The sequence below is a fragment of the Mercenaria mercenaria genome, chromosome 19 (assembly GCF_021730395.1).
Source record: "Mercenaria mercenaria strain notata chromosome 19, MADL_Memer_1, whole genome shotgun sequence".
Taxonomy (NCBI): Eukaryota; Metazoa; Mollusca; class Bivalvia; order Venerida; family Veneridae; genus Mercenaria; species Mercenaria mercenaria.
The window spans coordinates 5,251,260-5,270,157 of record NC_069379.1 but is presented as its reverse complement, the minus strand read 5'-3'; the positions used below and the strand labels follow the sequence as shown (position 1 = coordinate 5,270,157).

Genomic DNA, 18,898 nt, shown 5'->3' with positions numbered 1-18,898 from the left:
ACCAGTCTTAGATGGGCGTCTTTCGTCCACAACTTGTGGGCGCTATTCATTCTAAATCTTATCATGCGGGACACGAATGAGGCAGCTTTTGCGACCGGTGCAGTCAGATCATGAGCTGCACTATTAGCTATTCAGTAAATATCTTTTTGTCAAGTATCACTTTTATAATGTAACAGTTATTTGAACTGTCCAGTTTGAAAGACGGACAAGTTCATTATAGAAATTTAGCAAGGTAAGATGTATAACCGTGTATGTTCATGAATCAGTGACAGACACGTGCTATGAGATACTTAACAGTTGAACACATCATACTGTGTAACATTGTCAACATACAGCCATTTTTAATAGGAGTGATACATATTGTTTCTACTGTAGAGATACAGGGTGGGGGTGGGGGTGGGGGGGGGGGGGGGGGGGGGGGGGGTAAAACTTGGGCCAGGATTATGACTTTTGAGACATCTCGTAGGGTAGAATTGTAAAATATTATTACGAAATACAAACTTGATGGATCGTAATACACAAAATGTACATGTTTAACATGTAATAATAAATTAAATATAAATTATTCAAAAAAGAGTATAATTCAACTGTTCATGACTATATTTTACTACAGTAACTACTAACAGTAAATAAAAATCAAAAGAAAAATAATTGAATAAAGCTATGTGCATATGTTTCCATATATTTCAACTAGAAGCTCTAATTGTCTTTAAAGGCACTGACCTCCACTGACAAAATATTTACATATCAGAAAATTATTACTATATTTTTTAAAGAGGGTTGGTTTAAAGCTTAGTTACCAACAGATTATATGTTATGAGGCATATGAGAATTAGTTGTTTTTTACTATTTTTTTCCATTTAAATTTGAAAACCGTGGGGCCCTGGTCAGGAAAGTTTCTATTAACGAGGCGGCCCGGGTTTGACTCTCAACTAGGGTATGTTTCTCTTTCTTGATTAGACATATTAAAGATAGTTATGAAAAAAATCCTTATGTTATAATGTTCATAATATGACCACAATTTAATTTCAAAGAAAGCTCATTTTAGCCAAAATCTGGAGGTCATTGTGCCTGTAAACTTATATGAGCTGTGCCATGAGAAAACCAACATAGTGGCGTTGCGACCAGCATGGATCCAGACCAGCCTGCACATCCGCGCAGTCTGGTCAGCATCCATGCTATTCGCTTTGAAAGCCTTTTGCAATTAGAGAAACCGTTAGCGAACAGCATGGATCCTGACCAGACTGCGCGGATGCGGATGCGCAGGCTGGTCTGGATCCATGTTGTTCGCAAAGCCACTAAGTTGGTTTTCTCACGGCGCGGCAAATTCTTAGTCATTCAGTTTTCAGCGCTGTTACAGCTTATTGATACAAAAGAGCCCCTGTGAAGAATGTGAAGCGTTCACTACTCTGTCCATACACATTTCCTCCATCCACCGTCACATACGCCTTCTGCCCTTGAATGAGCCGGACGACTGCCATGTTGCCTGCCTGTGTGCTCCGGCCCATTGGCTTGATAATCGCACTTGCAATGACGTTACCGCTGACTTTAAGAGTAGCAACTTGCTGCAAGTCAGGCACATCGTTCGCCCAGTTTTCGAACTGAAAAGACAGAAGGTATGTCCCATTTACCGGCGCCGTGAATTCCCCTGTTCCTCTGTTATAAGCATTCCCTTCATTGAGGACCGTGTTGTCAAAAACAATTTTGTCGTTGTTAAAGTCTTGTACATAGCTACCAAGATACGCTGAAAAGGCAATATTCCCGCCAGATGCGCTTCTTTTCACAATAGGTGCACGGTCTTTCTGTTCGTTCTCTAAAGAAAAAAACAACAAGAATTGTGTAAGAGTACGTAAATTAAAAGACGACTTTACTAGTACTAGTATAACTATAATTCTAATATGACTATCAATGCTTTAATCATCACAATGATATAATGTTGACGTCACGTGGACGTGATATTTAGCGCCATGTATACATCAAGAGATAGCGCTTTTAAATTTGATCAAATGTTTTACTTAATAGCATGTTTAAAACGAAATGTCACATTGAACAACTGTCTTGATTAATTTACACATATATTAAGTTGGTTATTCGCTTTGCAGAATATTTCGCCATCTTTTGCACCCAAACTGAACTCTTCCGCAAGTCGTATTATCATTTCCGGTCCTGGTGTGCATAAACAAAGAGCGTCAAGACCTAACAGTTGGCGCCATGCATGCGCGAAGAATTTGATCTAAATTTTACAATAAAATTCAAGTTAGAATCAAAATAAATTATAGCAAATCGGTGCTTTAACACTTATTTATACACTCGGGTGGTTATACGTCGTTCGAAAGAATTCACTCTGGCCAATTTATTTTTTAAATAGATAACAGCCAGTCATAATGTTAACACTGAACCGTTATTATCATTTTAGTCATGTTTTCACATTCCAATTTTATCAAAGGGTTTAGGCAAACCATTATGCAGTAAGGCATGTAGCAACCATTAGCGCCATTCAAACCGGGGATTATGGGTTCGAGTCTGGCTGGGGTTACGTCCACACCTTATATGACACCAGTGCTCTTTATTTCCAAGAAGCGGACAAGGTAGTGGTCAAATAAGCTTGTCGTTTTCAATCGAACTTACACCAATTAGTAAATCAATAATTGTCTTAGTGATTAGATATTTCTATTATGTTTTAAGATCAATAATAGATAGCAAATGCCGTTCAATGGCACCAGAAAAATCCTCATGTTTACATTAAATATATAAGTATTAAAAGTAGTCAAAACTACAAAAACTTTTTAAAATCAAGTCACTTTATTTTAAACCAACGTTCTTCAGGGTTCAAAATAAGATTAACAAAGGAAGTGACGTCAACCTCAACCGACGTCAATGACGACAACGTCATAATTCAATTAAAAGGTTGTCGTAAAAATCATAAGCAGGATCAAAGTATTATACATAGATACTGGTGAAAAAATGCAGTATAAGTGCAATGATTAAGGAAAGGCACCAGTAAAAACTGATGATGGAATACATTCACAACAGTAATATATACGTATATAACACGTATTTTAGAAAGGCATTAATACAGAATATTTGAATTCATTCCTTGTGGAGACACAGTGACCAAACGATACATCCAGGAAGTCTCTTTTAAAAGCCTTTTCCAAGGATTAGTTATTTTATCAATGGGCATAAAAATGAAATCCTGGATAGTTTGTCCTTGAGAATTAAAATACAAATTGTATACGTAGCCCGCCCGCCCGTCCGCTTAGCTCAGTAGGGAAAGCGTTGACCCTCGGGCAGGGCGTATGTTCTCCGTGACGATTTGATAAAAGACACTGTGTCTGAAATCATTCATCCTCCACCTCTGATAATTCATGTGGGGAAGTTGGCAGTTACTTGCGGAGAAAGGTTTGTACTGGTACAGAATCCAGGAACACTGGTTAGGTTAACTTCCCGCCGTTACATGACTGAAATACAGTTGAAAAAAACGGCGTTAAACCTAAAACAAATAAACATATACGTGGATAACAGCCACGGGTCGACGTTTAAAACAAGTAGTTCTAATATTACGGGTAAAATGAACATATAATTATGAATATTTTCATACCTTTAGCAATCCCCACGGCCGCTGCATGTGTAGTGGTAGTGAAAACGGTCAAAAGGAAGCAATACATAAACACGAACTCCATAGCGTTGGTTGAAGGTTTTATCGTTCGAAACCTACAAAAATAGTTACACTGTTATTTCAAAATCTGTGAGGCGCTATGGTAATGAACCATACAGGTAGAGTGGTGAGTAATGTTTTGTTTTCCTACGATTTCATTATGTGTTTTAATTATCTGTTTCAATAAACTTGAAAAACGTAACTAAATATATATCACACAGTCTTGAAACTGTTTTAGCTTTACAGGTGGTACTGTTTCGAAAAGTGCATTAATTTTGTAAAAAGTGAAACATTCTTGTTTCATTAATGTTTGACCTTGTTCTAGATCCGCACAATGCATAATTTCTCTTTAAGAAACAGCGTAGATAGTACTAACTAAACATGAGCACCAAAACATGCGTAAAATAGAATTATTTGTTTATTATGAAGTCCTTAGGAAAAAAACCCAATCAATCACAATGATGGCAATTTCCAGTGGGAAGACACACATTCGTCTGCTTGTTTCTGATTTTCCGTCAACTAACAGTGGAACCGGTAACGCCGATATTTTCGTTAATTAATATTACATTCTCGTTTTTATTCTTTCGTCAAGTTGACGTCAATATTTTTTCCATACAGTGTCGCCAGAATTTCTTATCAGGTGCGTGACGTCATTTAATGTTTGTCGTTGCATTATATTTATTTTGGATATCGAACAATTTCAAAATATTTACATTTAATTTACATGTATACGAGTGGATACGTATGTAATAAAAAGGTTATTATCCTTGTATTGGAAATATCCACTCGTTTTTTTTTTTTGCGGAGGAATATTGCGCTATATTTCCGCTGCAGAACTCGTGCATATTTCCCGATCTTTAAATATTAAGGCGTGAATTGCATATCGGGTTCGTGACGTCACTATGTGTCCTTGCGTTCATTTTTTTACGTAAGTGTTTTCAATTTTATTCAGGCTATTGAAAAAATTCATCTTTTTATTAAATGCCAAGTTTGACTGCGCGTATGTGCAAGCTGGTCAGGATCTATGCTGGTCGCAAATTCACTATGTGGGTTCCTCATGGTGCGACTCAAATATGCACCCGTTCTTTGGCGGAATAGTACGGTGCCCCAAAAGACGCGCAGCATCATTTGCTGTAGAGCTCGTCAGCGCGGCATATTTCCAGATACATTACTAAATAAAATAACATAGAGATATTCTTATATCCGTTTGCTAATTCTTTTCCCCCGAATTCTTTTAAGATTCTATCAATTTTTATTTCAATCGAACTATCATGTTTACAAAAACAGAAACATGTCGTTATAACTCTTCGAAAATCACAATATCACAATAAAAATTTGAGCATCTATTTTGATGATGAGACATGTTTCTTATACGACATACCTACTCAAGTTTAATAAATATAGTATAATACAAATATAGTTTTGTACATGTACGTCAGGCTACTTTGCCAATATTTCATACAGTAAATATTAGGTCTGTGTGACCTACCTACATTTTGAATACTTTGTGAATAACCCTAAGGATGTATGACACAACCATGCACAGTGTCTAATGTTGTTTTTCTTTGTATAAGTACATGTAAATTGAATACTCTTTGTATAACCTTAAGGGTTTATGACACAACCGTGCATATTTTTCAATGCCTTTTTATAAAAGTGTCTGTATCTTGTATACTTTGTGTTAACCTTAAGGATTTAAAACACAACCGTGCATAGTGTTCAATGCTCTTTTATATCGGCATCTGTATATTGAACATTTTGTGTATAACTTTAAGGATTTGTGACTCACTGTGTATAGTGCTCTATGCACTTTTATGTAAGTATCTGTATATTGAACATTCTGTTTATAACCTTAGGGTTTTGTGACACAACTGTGCATAGTGTTCTGTGCTCTTTCATATAAGTATCTGTATATTGAACATTTTGTGTATAACCATAAGGATTTGTGACACAGTCGTGCATAGTGTTCAATGCTCTTTATAAGTATCTGTATATTGAACATTTTGTGTATAACCTTAAGGATTTGTGACACAACCGTGCATAGTGGTGCATGGTGTTCTATACTCTTTTTAGAAGTATCTTGTTCAATGCTCTTCCATATAAGTATCTGTATATTGTATACTTTATGTACAACCTTAAGGACTTGTGACACAACCGTGCACAGTGTTCTATGCTCTTTTAAATAAGTAGCTGAATCTTTCGTGTATAACCATAATGATTTGTGACATAGCTGTGCATAGCGTTCAATGCTCTTTTATATTTTAAGTTTAAATATTATCCTTGACTTAAACTCACTCGCACACTTTACATATGTGAACCTATTCACATATCCACCTTTTTCCCCCAAAAACAATTACTACTGAGTATCAGCAGTGCTATTTGAACAAAAATGTCTCATTCTTTTGCGTAATTACAATTTTCGTTAAGTACATGTATTTCTATATTTGCAAATATGTTACCTTATAAGCATTTTTTCGTCATCACATGCGTTACGTTAACCCATTGATTTTTTTTTCTAAGAAACTACAATACACGATTTTAATTATGATCGCCGTTCTCATTGACCGAAATTGTCCAATTAGTCATTGCTAAATATAACCGAATCTATTTCCCTTTTATATTATATTCTCTTTAAACACGTTTACTTTGCAGTCCTTAACTTATTCTGTGTAAATGTATCTTTCAAGTCAACTTAATCATTATTACAAATAATGATCTCTTTTCTTCTCCTAATACTTACCATTAGATTAGGCCCTTTCTATTTCTTTCCAAATGCTTCTTTGGCGACAGGGTATTTTCTAATACCTTTTCGATATTTCTCTTGTATGTTAATATACTGTGTTTTGGTTATGTTCCTCCTGTTGGCTTTTGAATTCTTCCTGTTTTACCTCTTGCAAATAACATGACCAAAAATACTTATAGAAAACCAGCCATCATGAGGAATTTTTGCTTGCAGGGACGGTTTAGATTTTTAGTCCTCATAAGCTTCATGTTTAGTCTTCATTTCTCTTTATTGTCAATATTCACGGCCTTACATTATATAACACAACAGTCAAGTCAAATGCCAGTCACCGCAGGAGTGAAAAAGAATTATCCTAAAAGCGTCAAACATCTAGATAACTCAAGGTTTTCTCTTGCTGTTATTGCCGGTGTCTTTTTGATGAGTTTCCTGGTATATAGTTATCTTATCTTAAAAATTTTGTTATCTGGCGACGTCCATCCGAACCCTGGCCCGACGGTTTCATCACAAGATACTTCCTCTTCTTCTTTATCATCTTCGTCTGTAAACAGCTTAGACTTGTCTAGACATATTTCATTTGTTCACTACAATATACAAAGTATATCAAATAAACTAGAGTTGTTATTTGCCGAACTCCGTGATTTTGACATAATTGCCTTATCAGAGACTTGGTTAAACCAGTCAATCCATACAGAAGAGCTTCTTTTTGCGTCTTTTCATCCTCCTGAACGGAAAGACCGTATGTACGATCCACACGGAGGTGTTTTATTGTATATTAGGGATACACTCCATTACAAAAGAAGGACAGATCTAGAAATTCCTGGTACTGAGTGTATTTGGATTGAATTAGTTCTTGAAACTAAAAACATTTTGTTTGGTTTATTCTACAGACCACCAAATACAGATGCACTTCAACACTCAAAAATTGTTGATTCTTTACACTTGGCGGTTGACACTGGCTTTCGTGATATAATAGTCGTAGGTGACTTTAATCTTAACTGTGCAAACCAACAATCAGCCCGCAAAATCCACTCAATCTGCCAACAATTCTCGTTCATACAGCACATTGATGAGCCTACACATTATACTGAGAATTCGTCTTCGTTAATTGATTTAATATTTACATCTAATGCAAGTCTTCTATACTGTTCTGGTGTTGGTGATCCCTTCTTATCCCAAGAAATACGTTATCATTGCCCTACTTACGGACTTTTAAATTTAAAGAAGCATTCTAACCCAGCTTTTAAGAGACACATTTGGCTATTTGATAAAGGAAACTATGATCTTCTGCGCCAGAAAGCATCGATGATAAACTGGAGTTCTTTTAAAGATGAAAATATTAGTACTTATTGTTCAAATATAACTCATCAAATTTTGGAAATTGCAAAATCGTGCATCCCAAACAGGGAAGTTTTCATACGGCAGAATGATCCATCATGGATTACAACTCATATAAAAAAACTTATAAGAAAAAGAAAACGAATTTATCGAAAAGCTAAGAACACTGGGTCTGAGGAACACTGGTCTAGATTTCGGCATCTTAGGAATAGTATTACTACACTTATCAAAGAAGCAAAGAAAACTCATATTTCCAAACTTGCCAAAAACCTAACAGATCACTCAAAGTCTTCTAAATCGTGGTGGTGTTGTATGAAATCCTTCATTAAACCAACAACCAAAAGTACCATTTCCAACCTTGTATATGATGATGAAGTTGTTTATGATGACAAACAAAAGGCTAACCTGTTAAACAATTTCTTCAAAGAACAATCCATGTTAGATGAAACGGCTGCCCAAGCATTGCCTGACAGTCCAAACACTCAGCATCCTTCCCTAAATTCACTTCAAATTTCACCAGAAGAAGTTCAGTCTGTACTTAAAACCCTACCACTCGGCAAAGCATCCGGTCCCGACGGGGTAAACAACCGAATTCTGCGTGAACTTTCTTTTGAACTTGCTTCACCATTATGTGATCTTTTTAACTACTCACTTACTTGTTGCACTTTTCCAGAAGGATGGAAGGAAGCAAATGTTACACCCCTATTCAAATCTGGAGATCCATCTCTTGTTACTAATTATAGACCAATTTCTCTTCTAAGTACAGTCGGTAAGGTCTTTGAGAGAATCGTATTTAAACATGTTTTCAACTATCTTCAGGATAACAATCTTCTTACACCTTTACAATCTGGTTTTGTGCCAAGAGATTCCACAGTCAATCAACTTGTTTATCTTTACGACACATTCACTCATGCAATTGACTCCGGCAAAGAGATCAGGGCCGTCTTCTGTGATATCAGTAAAGCATTCGATCGTGTCTGGCATACTGGTCTACTCTATAAGCTTAAGTTATTTGGAATTTCTGGTCGTCTGAACTCTTGGTTCTCATCTTATCTTTCAAATCGTAGGCAGCGTGTGGTAATATGTGGTGCAAAATCTGACTGGAATTCTATCAATGCTGGTGTACCTCAGGGGTCCATTCTGGGCCCTTTACTTTTCCTGATGTACATTAATGACATCGTACATGACATCGGAGCTAATATACACGTCTATTTGCTGATGACACAAGTCTTTATGTCATCGTTGAAAATGAGCAATAAGCGGCAAATACACTCAATGTTGATCTGTCGAAAATCTCTGAGTGGGCTGCAAGATGGTTGGTTAAATTTAACCCAAAGAAAACTGAATGTCTTCTCTTTTCAAGAAAAATACACCAGTTCCCCCATCCACCAATCATAATGCAGAACCAAATCGTTCAAGAAGTTCAAAATCACAAACACTTAGGTGTACTATTTTCTAATGATCTTCGATGGAACCAACATATTGAATACATTAAATCCAAAGCTTACAATAGACTAAATGTAATGAGGAAACTCAAATTCATTTTAGACCGGAAATCATTAGAAACAATGTATATTAGTTATATAAGACCAATACTTGAATATGCAGATGTCCTTTTTGATAACTGTACAACTGAAGAGTCCGATGAACTAGAAAAAAATCAATATGAAGCCGCCCGCATCGTGACCGGTACTACTAAATTAGTTTCTATCCAGACATTAATGAAAGAAGTGGGCTGGGACACATTGAAAGATAGAAGAAGTAAACATAAACTAATTCTTTTTTATAAAATGAAACAAGGTCTTACGCCTGAATACTTGTCATATTTAGTTCCGCCTCTCGTAGAAGACAGGTCTAATTACAGTCTCCGCAACGCAGACGACATACAAGTTCCACGTGCACGCACAACACTTTATCAAAACTCATTTCTTCCTTCAACTGTACGTCTTTTCAATGAATTGCCACGACCTACTCGGGAAGCTGAATCACTATCTAGTTTTAAACACCACCTCAACTTGAATATTGTATATGTTCCTAAATATTATTATTATGGGAGTCGAGAAATTCAGGTTTTACATTCTAGGTTACGTACCAACTGTAGTTCACTTTCGCAAGATCTTTATTCAAAGAACATTATTGACTCTCCAAACTGTACTTGTGGCTACGCTGAAAGCGCTAATCATTACTTTCTTCACTGTGAAAGGTACAATGACCTACGAATGAGTCTCCTGGAGACAGTTTCTAGTTATTGCCATGTATCTTTAAATGTTCTCCTTTGTGGTGACCAGTCTCTCTCGTACGAAGACAATATTACTATCTTCTCTGCAGTACACAGATATATAGAGAAATCGAAACGCTTCCTTAGATAATTTACTATTGTACAAAACTAAAAACCCTGTCGCCTATCTTCATCTTCATGTCCATTTACTCTCTGATTTCCTTTACTTATCTAAAATCTACATTATATTTTGATTTTGATTAATATACTTTTGCTTTGTTTTTGCTAGTTTGATATGTTTCTTTTCCGATAACTTAGATCAACTCATATACAATATAAGAGAGCATTTCCTTTTTATAATTTCGATTACGCCAGGACTCTGTGTAAATTGATTATATGTATGGAGAGGACTTCAATAAGCCTACTGGCTTCCAGTCCAATCCAGAATTTATGTATGTAAATAATCATTTGATATGTACATATTGGGAAATAAATATGTTTAAACCAACTCTTCGAAACTAAGATTCTTAAACTTCACTCGGTGTATAGATTTGATTTTACAAGACGACCTAAAACGAAAAAGATAAATTTGAAAGTCCATGTACTTCATTGTCTAAGTCTCTTTCAAACGACAAAGTACAACAAACAAATCATTCTTATTGGACATTCTGTAAAAATGTTCGTAATTAAAAATATAGTACTTACTCTGTATTCCTGAAATCTGGACGTTTATAGATCGCTAGCTGTCCGCATATCTTTTATATGATTACAATATCTTTTGATCATAATGCACAGATTCAGTCTCAACCAGTCAGGTTTAATTTTCCTGATATATTTTCACTAAATATGTATTTGCTGTAGTTTCCCTTAGTTTTCAGTAGTAAAGGCATTTTTTGTTAAAATTTTGAAATACATAAAATTTGAACATAACTTGTATTTTATCAACGCAGTGGAGCGAAACAAATAACATAACTAAAATAAGAGCTCGTAAAACACAAAATGTCCCCTTGATGCATTTAGTAACTGCATACAGAACAGATATTATACCAAAGCATTCTCTAGTTATTTGCAACCAGAATTTACCACCCCATGAACAAAAAAAAAAAGACCTGAAACACTGTCTTTGCTAAACTGTTAAAAAAACGTGTTAATTTGAACCGTTTTAATGCTTATTTTTTGGTTTAACGCCGTTTGTTTTTTTTTCAACAGTATTTCAGTTTTGTAACGACAGGCACTTGACTTAACCAGCGTTCCTGGATTCTGTACCACTCCAGTATAAACCTGTTGTCCACAAGTAACTGCCAATTTTCCCACATGAATCAGAGGTTGAGGACGAAATGTCTTTTATCAAATTGTCACGGAGAACATACGCCTCGCCCAGGACTCGAACTTACAACCCCACGATCCGAAGGTCGGAGCTTTGCCTATTGAGCTAAGCGGGGTGGGGCGGGGGGGGGGGGGGGGGGGGGGGGGGGGAGGACGTTTTGTTTTCTTCTTTGGTTAAGGAGAAGATAAACACTAAATGAATAATGTAAACGTATCAATAGCCCCGCTTGAGACTACTTTATGCACACAAAAATCACGACCATGACCGGTGATTTGCGTGAAAACTATGTAACGTGCTGATAGGTAATATTACCCTTAGGTCTACTTTGATTTTATCTATTTGTTGTGTCATAAAGATCAAGGATTTCGTGAAACATATATAGTTGTTGATAATTTTGTTTATTTAAGACGCAGAATGCATCAATAAAACGTGTGACTCGTTAGGTAAAAAAAGGTACTATTTGCGACCAGCATGGATCCAGACCAGCCTGCGCATCCGCTCAGTCTGTCAGGATCCATGCTGTTCGCTAACGGTTCCTCTAATTACAATAGGCTTTGAAAGCGAACAGCATGTATCCTGACGAGACTGCGCGTATGCGCAGGCTGGTCTGGATCCATGCTGGTCGCAAATGCACTATGTTGGTTTTCTCATGGCGCGGCTCAATTTATCATTTTGATTTCCGTGCTTTTACTAATTTATCGACAATTTCCTCACATGAATCAGTGGTGGAGAACAAATGAGTTTAGTAGTCATTCACATATATCTCTTCTCCTACAGCGCTAAACGGATACCCTAGGCTGAATTGATCACATTTAGATCACGGTACTTGACGTTGTCTTAGACTAATCATATAGAAACATTTTGAGTATTTTGTTTGCTCATGTCTTCAACTTTCACACATGGTCATAGGAGTTCAATCATATCTAATCTAGTGAGGCTGCACTATGGTCTTCATTTGGCAGTTAGCGATCCAAACTGCGAACTGTAAACTGGTATGCAGTTCGCGATTTGAATGGCGAAATGCAAACTCGTATGCAGTACACTATACGAAGTGAAGTCTGGTCAGCACTTTCAAATTAGAATCGCGAACTACGGACTAGAATACTGTTCATAGTTCTAAGATCACAGTCTGAGAATTGATTTGCGAACTACAAACTGGTAAGCAGTTAGTGACTCAAACTGAAGACCCGAAGGTTATGAAGTAATTTTTTTCAAACTTATCCGAGTAGTTACTAAACACTTGTAGAGAATTTTTTTTATTTCACCAATTATGTAGCTAATGCCATACCAACCCCGGTCAGATAGGGCGACGTTTTGCAGGGCGACGTTAGGCGAAGAGTCGTTTGGCGGGCGACATTTGGCGTGGTGACTTCCGATGGACAGACATTCTGCAGGGCGGCGTTCGGCGGGGCAACGGTCGTTTAGGCGCATTTCTAAATAGGAGCTCAAAACTCAACTGGTCTGCAGTTTGTACTTCGTATTTGTGATTTAAATTGCGAACCAAATACTGATCTTCACATTGGTTATTGCTACCTAGTTTTCACTATGCTGTTCGAACTGCGAACTGAAGACTTACTGCAATAAATAGGTAAATCTTATTTACAAAATTTAATCGAAGACTGAAGATTTATATTGAAATTCGACCAGCTTGTAGTTCGGAATTTGATTCCCAATCTATGAGAATCGAACTATGAACTGCTTTCTGGCCGGCTGTTCATACTTTGAATTGGAAAATGCTGGTCAGAATGCACTTTTCTGTTAGTATAACTAACTCGTTAGTTTTATATAAGACAATTATTTTCAAGCACAACGATTATAAAGTTCATTAATTTTTTTTTTATTTTGTTAGAACTATAAAACAACGATGTCGGAACTTGGGGGTCATTTTGATGCTAGAAAAATATTTTCAGTCAAACAAACAAACTGCAAAATCAGCTAAAATATGAGACCTCAAATTGTAGTGGTGGTGTATGACCTAAGTTTCCCATGATGACAAGTTATGAAAATGCTACTTACATGTCGAGCATAGACCTTGCATGTGATTTCAGCAAAAGTTGGAGTGTCATGTTTTAAATGAATGTCATGTAAAATATGAAAAATACGCATTCGCTAAAACGTAAAAAAAAAAAAGAATTGGCAAAATTTGAGAATTTTTCATAATACTTTGCCGTGTAAAAGAAAATAGTCAAATTTAAAGTAAAATAAATATTCGCTCTCTTTCTCTACACAACACCCTTTGAGAGACGGAAAATTTGGTTGCTGTTCGGAGGGAGTTGCTGTAGAAAGGTAAGATAAAGAACAATAAGCATATTTCGGAGTCAGTAGCAAGTGTTGTTGGAGGAAATTGTGGTTCAAAGGGCCGCTGTAGAAAGGGAGCAGTGTAAACGCACAGAGGAGCTTGAAATATGACTAATATGTATTTATACGCATGTTGCGCAAAACTGTTTTATTTACATTGTATACTGTCAAAGGCATGTATATGTTGATTTTGGTACATAAATGTTGCGGTTATTTCAGGAAAACCGCTTACCGGTCTAACAAAGATGTTCTTCTAGATTAATTTAAATTTATTTTTGTTATTTGCATTAAACGTTAAAATATTCACAAGTTGTTATGTTAAAGAAGCAAAAAAAAAAAAAAAAAAAAAAAAAAAAGGAAAAACGATTGTATCCACTTACCGTCTTACATCAGCTATCAGCTTTGAGATACGATCGGGGTTTTAATGATGTTACTATATATAGCGAATGTAAAAGCGTAAACAAGATTGTTTTTTTGTATCCAGATCAAGGATGAAAATCATGGAAAGTTTCGAAACTATAGTACAAATATTATAATCACCGGCCTCGTTTTATCTGAATTATCGGGCAAACGTAATGAACGGTTTAATAAAACAATACTAAATCAAGCCCCCTCTTTCATTTGCCGAAAAATCTTGTATCTTACTTCCGCGTTAGGGAACATTGTCTTTTGACTGGTTTCTGTGTAAAAAATTATCAAAAATTAGCGTATGCAACAGAATTGAAGTGAAAAGCGCCCAGAAGATTGCAATCCCATGTTCTAAAAGATAGAATATTAACCCGCCGTCCACTACCGCACTCTCTTTTTAAAGTGTATATTTCATTCCAAGCTACAGATCTACACAAAGCACATAAAAAGAAAACAAGTACGGTGTTCCGTTTGGACAATCGTGACTTTTTATTGAATCCTAAACCGCGATGTACGATGGTACGATGGTGATGGTGCGATGGTGCTATGGCACGATGATGAAACAACGATGGTACGATGGTGAAAATGCGATAGCACGATGATGAAATCACGATGATGCGATGGTACGATGGTGAAATGTCGATATAATATCGCGTTTTCATCGTCGTACCATCGCGTTTTCATCATCGTATTATCGTACCATCGCGTTTTCACCATCGTACCATCGCGTTTTCACCATCGTGCCCTCGAGTTTTCATCATCGTACCATCGCATAATCACCATCGTTCCATCGTGTTTTCACCATCGTACCATCGCGTTTAAAACATCGTGTCATCGCGTTTTCACCATCGTACCATCGCGTTATCACCATCGCACGGTCGTATTTTCACCATCTTACCATCGCCTTCCGGTTGTCATGCACAGTGGTACAGTATATGTGTCAGTAAAATACAGGCTTGATATAATCTCAGTTTTACATTACACTATGTTACGGTGTTCCGTATAGACAATCGTGACTTTTTATTTATTTTTTTATTTCATACTAAACCGCGATGCACGATGGTACGATGACAAAAACGCAATGGCACGATGGCACGATGATGAAACAACGATGGTACGCTGGTGAAAAGGCGATGGCACGATGATGAAATCGCGATGGTACAATGGTGAAATGTCGATGTAATATCGCATTTTCATCATCGTGCCATCGCCTTTTCATCATCGCACCATTGTGCCATGGCGTTTTCACCATCGTGCCATCGCGTTATCATCATCGTACAATCGTTGTTTCATCATCGTACCATCACGTCTTCACCGTCGTACCATCGTTTTCCAGTTAGAAATACGTAGTCCCGTGCACTTGTATTTTTGTCAACAATAGATGAATGTATCTCAATGTATTTTGTGAGAAGAAATTTACTATTTAGATTCTGCTGTTTTGCAAAATGTTTTACAAAATGTTCAGGGCTCAGTTCATTAAAACTGTAAAATCTTCAAGGCAACGTCCTTTGTATTTTATGTATGCATGAAAGTAAATAAAAAGCTTGGTGTAATAGTCCGCGCAGTCTGTTCAGGATCCATGCTGTTCGCTAACGGTTTCTCTAACTGCTTTGAAAGCGAACAGCATGGAGCCTGACCAGACTGCGCTATGTTGGTTTTCTCATGGTGCGGCTCATATGTACATTTTCAGGAGTGTACCTTCATGGATGATTTTGAACTGTACGCCAGATAGATGAGCAGCATAACTATGAGCCAGACAGCGATGCTGCGAGTATGGGGCAGAGAGAGAGAGTCTCGTCTGGATTGTGTAAGAGTGTTCTAGTTTTTGTGGTTATCGTTTTTGAAATCATCGTAATGTTTAAATTTCATGCATGACTTCTGCATCCGCATTCAGGTTTTTGATAAAAGCGTCAACCCATACCTTGCGAATGTTTCAGGTTTTATCAATTATCATTGATACATCTTTCTCGCACGAAAGAAAACATTTTCTAGAAAACGTAAACGCCATCTATTTTTTGCAAACGAAAATTCAAACTGCGTAAATTGCTTTGGTATTTCGGTATCCTCGGTCTAGATGTAGATTGATAGATTGAGTTGCATATCGATATGGACGTTAAATGTTATATTAAGCACAAGATTTTTTTTTACTTGAAACCTTGGATGACTCAATCATTTTTGTTCTCTCTTTGCATGCTTGAATACCAATGTTTTATTTGGGGTCTCGATGACCGAGTGGTTGAAGGTCGCTAACTATGAATCACTTGCATCCCACCGATGTGTGTTCGAGCCTCACTCGGGGCGATGAATTCTTTATATGAAGAAACCATCCACCTGGCTTACGGAAGGTCGTTGGTTCTACCCGGATGTCCGCTTGTGATAAAATAATGCAAGGAGGAACAACCTGGGGGACAAAGTAAATAAAATACAGTCAATAGGACATGCATCTTTAGAATGAAGAAAAGTATCGAAGGTGTTACCATTGCCCGTTCATGGGCGGTGCCAACAGTGTTCTTTTTGTCATCGCCATCTGTTTGTGTGCAAGCATGCATGTGTGCGCCTGTGTTTCTATTTAAGGCGGGCCTATTTGGCGGTGTGTGGCTCTGGCTGCATTTGCCGTGCCATATGCTTGCAAGGAATCTACCCGTGGCTTACCTTTTCCAAGATAATTACAGAAACACATAAATCTTTTTCAAAAACGAATTTGACAAATCTCATGCAGATAATATTGTTAAACGAAGAACTTGAAATAAACGCCTAACTCCCTTAAGATCTTCTCATTGTAAAAAAAAACACAAATAATTTCATAAAGAGTTTCAGTGTGTAATGTTTTTTTTTAATATTTTTTTGGGTTTTTTTGCAGGAAAAATGAACTAAAATAAATTTAATCCTATTTCGAATTATTATTTTACACCGCTAGTATGAAGGAGGACTAATATGAACCGCGCCATGAGAAAACCAAAATAGTGCGATTGCGACCATTATGGATCCAAACAAGCCTGCGCATCCACCCAGTCTGGTCAGGATCCATTCTGTTCGCTTTCAAACCTTATTGCGATTAGAGAAACCGATAGCGAACAGCATGGATCCTGACAAGACTGCGAGAATGCGCAGGCTGGTCCGGACCAATGCTGGTCGCAAAGCCACTATGTTGGTTTTCTCATGGCGCGGCGCAATTATAAGAATCTATGATGCGGTAAGTGAGCTGTGACGCCACCGGCAAAAACACTTGAATATATCCGCCATACAAGAATGATCTTGCTTATTCGTCAAGTACGGCATATGATTGACCGTAAGTGCAGTAGTCACAAAGTGCCCTCCCTAATATAGGAAAAGAGAGAGAGAGAAAAAAAACCCATTGAAAATGTTGTTCTTTATAGTCTTCGGACTGAATTGTGAAGAATGGAAATAGCAAATAATTTCATAAAGAGGTTTTCTGCAGGATCATAAAGTATCAAAAGAGAAACCTTTCAGTATTAGTATAATAATTATAAAGGAGGACAACTTGTATTACTTGTAATTTTTCAACCGGAGGTATTGGCCTCCCTTCATGTTAAACAATTCATTTCTAATTTGTTGAACTATCTAATTATCAGACAGAGGTTAGTGTCACAAAGCCTACTTAGGACAAAGGTGTGTGTTGTTTCACCAAAACATGTAGATTCATTTTAACTATTGGGCTATTCCTGGAACCTCAGCAGAGTAAACATTTAATTGTGATGTCATTACGTTCATTTAATATCGATATTAGTAAATGAAACATGATTTGAAAATGAAATTAACTTAGGAGGAAATTTATTAACGTTTAGGAAGACGGCTCGTCATATCCAGAAGGTATTTAATTAAGACTAATTAATTAATTAATTAATTAATTAATTAAATGATAATTAAGACTGACAACAGCATTTCCAATCAAAGCTCTAAATGGGCTGAATGCAGCTGACAAAGACTAAATAATTCGGTTTAGTGCAGACGTAAGTTATAATAGGAATAGGTCTTAACGGTGTTTGTAGACCTATGAGGGGATTTGTGAACATCATGCAGACCTATTCCTTGAACAATAACTGACTTACTACATGCTCCAACGTTTTAAACGGTCCATTCTTGTTTCGAGTATGTTAAACGTTTTTTGTATGTCTATCCATATAAATAAAAAGATAAATAAAAGGAAGCAAAAACCGCACGTGCTTAAAAGTGTCGGGTACTACTTTCTGTGCACCTTTACATATCAGCAATTAAGACTTCGTGCATATTCAGTTAACGTTGTGATGGTAATAGTCACTGACAACCAGACCAGAAAGAAAATGCCACCGAGACAATGTGACTGATGCACGATGGAAGCTAAATTGCCATTTGTTCAGTATGCATTTTAACCATTTCTCTTTCTGCGCATTTTATGTTTCAAATAGATTAGTATATTTTCCCATTCATGACCTTGGCTCTTATAGTATACCTAGAGTACAAGATGTACAGTGTTATTTTCTTTCTGGTCTGGTGCCAGTGATTATAGTCCCTTTCAAGGGTCAGTAATGGTAGTTATTTTTTTTTAATTGTTAAAACAATCACTCAGTATTCAGCCGTTTATGATATAAATTCGTCAAGATATGATACGGACGACATTTTTGTAGTTTTTGAGCAAATAGTTCATTCAGTTTCTTAGTTTGTTATTGACTATACTATACAGTAATTGTGTTGTTTTTTTCTTTTAAAAATGCTTGTCGTATATTGTCCGTAACTATTTACCTGGCACTTATAAATCTTTGCAAATACTTCAGGGCGTTCTTGTAAATTAAGTCAATCTATGTCTCCTGAAAATATCTACATTATCTATCTATTTCAGTTCGTCTGCAAAATATGCAAGATAATTCTGGAAAATATGTTTTACCTGCAAAGGGAGATAACATAAGTTAACGA

The 18,898-nt window shown here is 36.6% G+C and overlaps 1 protein-coding gene across 1 annotated transcript; it reads right to left on the bottom strand.

The window, feature by feature from the left end:
* Positions 1-603: 603 nt before the first annotated feature.
* Positions 604-10,904, bottom strand: LOC123542837 (complement C1q-like protein 2). The gene is made up of 3 exons (XM_045328854.2): positions 10,660-10,904; positions 3,602-3,714; positions 604-1,813 (listed from the first exon to the last, which is right to left on the bottom strand). Exons 2-3 carry the CDS (start codon positions 3,681-3,683, stop codon positions 1,362-1,364), a joined length of 534 nt encoding a protein of 177 aa, XP_045184789.2. The 5' UTR covers positions 3,684-3,714; positions 10,660-10,904; the 3' UTR covers positions 604-1,361.
* Positions 10,905-18,898: the final 7,994 nt, after the last annotated feature.